The following is a 5,071-nucleotide window of genomic DNA, read 5'->3' as shown; positions in this document are numbered from 1 at the left end:
TACAGTAGTATCATTCGTGATTAATTTTTATACCCTCCACCATAGGATGGGGGGTATATTAACTTTGACATTCTGTTTGTAACACATCGAAATATTGCTCTCAGACCCCATATCAATATACATATATATAGATGTGGGGTCTGAGAGTATATATATTCTGGGTCGTGGTGAAATTCTGAGTCGATCAAAGCATGTCCGTCCGTCCGTCTGTTGAAATCACGCTTACTTCCGAACGAAACAAGCTATCGACTTGCAAGTTGGCACAAGTACTTGTTATTGATGTAGGTCGGATGGTATTGCAAATGGGCCATATCGGTCCACTTTTACGTATAGCCCCCATATAAACGGACCCTCAGATTTGGCTTGCGGAGCCTCTAAGAGAAGCATTTTTCATCCAATCCGGCTGAAATTCGGTATATAGTGTTGGTATATGGTCTCTAATAACCATGCAAAAATTGGTTCACAGCGGTCCATAATTATATATAGACCCCATATAAACCGATATAATTGTATATAGCCCCCATATAAACCGATCCCCAGATTTGGCTTGCGGAACCTCTAATAAAAACCGTGCCAGAATTGGTTCATATCGGTCCATAATTATATATAGCCCCCATATACCGTTTTCCAGATGTGACCTCCGGAGCCTCTTGGAGGAGCAAAATTCATTCGATCCGGTTGAAATTTGGCACATTTCTCTAGTGTATGGCCGATAACAACCATGCCAAAATTGGTCCGTATCGATATATATTATAATAGCCCCCATATAAGCCGATCCCCAATCACACAAAAATCACGATTGCCACTCGAGCCAAAAATAATCTACCAAAAATTTAATTGCCATCGAAAATTTTGTCAAAATTTTATATATCTATAGAAAATTTTGTCAATATTTTATCTCTATAGAAAATTTTGTCATCATTTTATGTATGTAGGAAATTTTGTCAAAATATAATTTCGATAGAAAATTTTGTCAAATAGTTATTTCTATAGAAAATGTTGGCAACATTTTATTTCTTATTTCTTCTTTCATTACAAAATGTTATTTCTATAGAAAATTTATGAAGCATGTCATAGTTGGAGAGGAATATTTGGCAAGATCTTCCAAAACATTAAGAATTCTACCAATCTGCCAAACATTACAAATTCTGCCATTTTTGATAGACTCGTGTTCATAATTGTCCCAACAAAAAAAGCGTCGCCAAAAAAGTACTGAAAATGTTCTTTTTGGATCCGGAAGTGGTGCAAAATTGACGCAGAAGCGATGAATTTAACATGGGCTTGTCATAGGACGGAAGTTTTCCATTTCAACAGCCGGTGCACTGAATTTGCATTACTTCTTTAGGTGTGTAAATTAGAAAAATCTGCGATATTTTGTCAAATAAATATTTTTTTATAATTTTTAATGGATTCTAACGCCTGCCTGAAACGTTTGACATCAAATATTTTCAAAAAATTCACAATTTTTTTTACATTGAATTTTGCATTTTGACAAAATTTAAATAATTTATACCATTTTATGAATTCTTAAACTGTTTTTAACCAATTTGAAACAAAAAAAGTTAAAATTACCCATTAAAAATATGAAAAAAGCATGTTATAAAATATTGAATGAAAAGAACTTCCTGTGTTGTTAAAATAAAGAACATCATTGGGAGTACATCTTCTGGAAGTGCTTTTAAAGTTGTGCCTTTGGAAGAACTTCCAATTTTTTTTTGCTGGGTGTATATAGCCCCCCATATAAAGCGACCCGCATATTTCAATTCTTGCTCTATAATTACCGCACAAAAGTTCATATCGGTTCGTAATTAGTTCTTCCCTATATATACCGGTCAAGAACTAAGTTCTTTTACCTGGACTAACTTAAAATTTAGAAGATGATGTCTTAAGATGCCTTGCCATCGGTCGCAACCCAAGTAATTAAATTGTGGATGACCGTCTTTAGTAGAAGTTTCTACGCAATCCATGGTGGAGGGTACATAAGATGCGGCCTGGCCGAACTTACGGCCGTCTATACTTGTTACTACTAAAAAATACCGAACAAAATCCCGGGATCCCGGGATTTTGTTCAGTATTCTTTAAATATTATCAATTTTATTAAAAAACTAAAAAAAAACACACACACACACACAATAAAGGAATATAAGAGAAAAGTAAACAAAATTGAAAAACAAATGATGGCACTTAGTCAAATTCAATTTTGTGAAGAAAATAAACCAAAAAAAATGAACACAAAAATAAATTAGAAAGTAATTTCATATCTTACTACAAACAAAAATTTATATTAAGGATTATCTTTATACTTATATCAAGCATCTAAAGTTTCCGCGAAGAAAAACATCTCTCATAGTCGACAATGGTCTAAATCTTAAAAATTTTGATTATTTTTTCGGGATCTCGCAAAATCCCGCGATTCGGGATTTCGTGATGGGATTTATCCCGAATGGCAGCCCTAATTAGTATACATGTAAATTTTAGAGATAAGTTCTTGTCCGTCTGTCTTTCATTCCTTGTATCCACAAAATAAGTCTTGGTCTATATTTGAAGCGTTTTTACCTGAAATGTGTAGATTCAATATACAGTGAAACCTCTCAAACTTGGACACTCTGAAAGCCGGACACCTCTTATAAGTGGACGGTTTTCGTGAGACGTTTGCTATACTAACACATTAAAATTAACCTCTCATAAGCGGACACCTCCCAAATGTGGACAAAATTCAGGCACCCGTGAGTGTCCACCTTTCAGAGGTTTCACTGTATAATTTAATTTACGGACGATTTCTTTAAATCAAAACTATTTTTCTTTACGATTTTAACAGAGGGACGCATATTTCCAATAATCGTGCCATAATTTTAATGAAAACAATGCTGAAGCTAAGATTACAAACCATATTTTAATGATATATCATATAATATTGTGCACATTGCGTGTCCTAAATTTTAGGTTGTATAATCTTCAATATTAGGACAATATTTTTTTCAGTGCATGTAGAATTTTTCTTTTAAAAAATGGGAGAAAAAACGCATATAGGAAAAAAAGACGGATGACAGTTTAGAAAAGGTCTGGGAAATGAGATACTAATTTCCGCATTTGTTTACTAGACGACTCATATCTCAATGTGTAACAAATCGTATGACGAACTTATTATACACCCTGCTGTATTGAAGGGTATACTAAAATTAGAAACAACATATTTTCCCATCGATACCAGGGCAGATAGATAGTCGAATCTATATGCAAAGTGATTAGAATTTAATTGAAAAAAAAAAAAACTAAACCATTTGAGCAAGAGAGAATTTAAATAATTTATACTAATCTCTCCAAGAGAGCAAAAGATTTAATTCTATCTCTATCAGAGCATTATAAATAATTTCGAATTCATTCACTCACAAAACATTCAATCAACAGAACTCTAAGTAATAGAACGTGAACGGAAAATATTGGCTGGTACAGCTAAAGCGTGAAAGATCGAGTAAAAAAAAAACTACAAATTAATAGAAAATCTCTAGAAAAAGATTAAAAAATAAAACTAAAACTAAAGAGTAACAATAGAAATTCTATTGATATCGTTTAAGCGAAGCCAAACCAAAACGTATTGGATTTCCTAAGCCACAATAATATACAAAGCAAAAAATTTAAGACGAAAAAAAAACAGAAAACGGAAAGTGTTTATTGAATAAAAAAAAACGATTTTTTGAATACCCCCGAGTGGTTCATCAACACTATGACAACCTCAATTACTTCTTTGCTGCAGGCATTGCGTATTGTACCCATTTCCACAGCTGAAAAGAAAGTTCAACAACAACCACCTTTGAAGGTTTTGTCCGATCAGAGAGTTGCACTACGTGAAATTTCCCTAGAAGCTGTATCACATCATGATGACTATTCCGATTGTTGGGTGGTCATTTATGATCGTGTCTATGATGTTACGAATTTCCTTCAAGATCATCCCGGCGGTGCTGATGTGATTATGGATCATGCCGGTCGTGATGCAACCTTGGCATTCCATGGAACTGGACATTCACGTGATGCCATTGAACAAATGCGAGATTATTTAATAGGTGAACTACCGGAACATGAGCGTATTTTTCGCACGCAAAATAATCAAGTTTTGAAATCGGGAATACCCGAATAAAGAGAAATAGAGAGAGAGCGATAGAAGGCGACACAAAACGATATTATGGAATATATTTAAGTTTCGTTTCGGTCTGTCTAAGTTGTTGATATGAAATGCGAGTATTGTTTTATTTCTTCGATATATGCAAAGATGATCCTGATGATCCGTTTTCAATTCCATGAAATTGTTTATAATCATTTACTATTTATTTATTCTGTTATTGTATTGTATATATTATTAAAAATTAATTTAAGTGAAATTTATCTATCACTATCAAGAATGAACTTGATAACCAAAAATCTTGTAAGATAATCTATTGTGAACTGTTTTTTTTCACAATGGCCAAAGCTTTAAAATATATTAAATATTATTAATTAAATTGACAAATTGAATTTTATTTAAGGAAAATGGATTGAATTAATTGGTATAAATAATAGTATTCGAATGGAAATATTTTGACAATTTGTAACGAGGTCACAGGCGGACGAAAAATAATAGATTGCCATAGAATTTATGGATATTCACAGAAGAGTGCATAATAATTGGATTAAGTTAGAAATTGGTCAACCTGAGCAATCCCTAGGAACCTAGCAAAAAGAGCTTACAAAAAAAGTATTTTGGGTCAACCATTTGTAATGCGGAAATGGTGCAAGTTTGGATCAACTCTAATGAAATTTATGCATTCTGTTTTCGGGTCCTTTAAAAGTAATACGTAGAAGTTTATTTGAAATAAGGAAATTTAAAAACAAAGAAAAAAATTCTCTAATTTAACGTTTGACTATTTTTATACCCTCCACCATAGGATATAGGGGGTATATTAACTTTGTCATTCCGTTTGTAACACATCGAAATATTGCTCTAAGACCCCATAAAGTATATATATTCTGGGTCGTGGTGAAATTCTGAGTCGATCTGAGCATGTCCGTCCGTCCGTCCGTCTGTTGAAATCACGCT

The 5,071-nt window shown here is 33.2% G+C and overlaps 1 protein-coding gene across 1 annotated transcript; it reads left to right on the top strand.

Moving 5' to 3' along the window:
* The first annotated feature begins 3,391 nt into the window (after positions 1-3,391).
* Positions 3,392-4,496, top strand: LOC142227044 (cytochrome b5). The gene has a single exon (XM_075297357.1). The coding sequence runs from the start codon at positions 3,725-3,727 to the stop codon at positions 4,133-4,135; it is 411 nt and encodes a 136-aa protein (XP_075153472.1). The 5' UTR covers positions 3,392-3,724; the 3' UTR covers positions 4,136-4,496.
* Positions 4,497-5,071: the final 575 nt, after the last annotated feature.

The sequence above is a fragment of the Haematobia irritans genome, chromosome 2 (genome assembly GCF_050003625.1).
Source record: "Haematobia irritans isolate KBUSLIRL chromosome 2, ASM5000362v1, whole genome shotgun sequence".
Classification (NCBI taxonomy): Eukaryota; Metazoa; Arthropoda; class Insecta; order Diptera; family Muscidae; genus Haematobia; species Haematobia irritans.
This window is presented reverse-complemented; position numbering and strand designations above follow the sequence as displayed.

What these genes read in the sequence shown, in the direction of transcription:
- LOC142227044 (XM_075297357.1), top strand. Translation starts at nt 3,725, where the DNA reads ATGACAACCTCAATTACTTCTTTGCTGCAGGCATTGCGTATTGTACCC.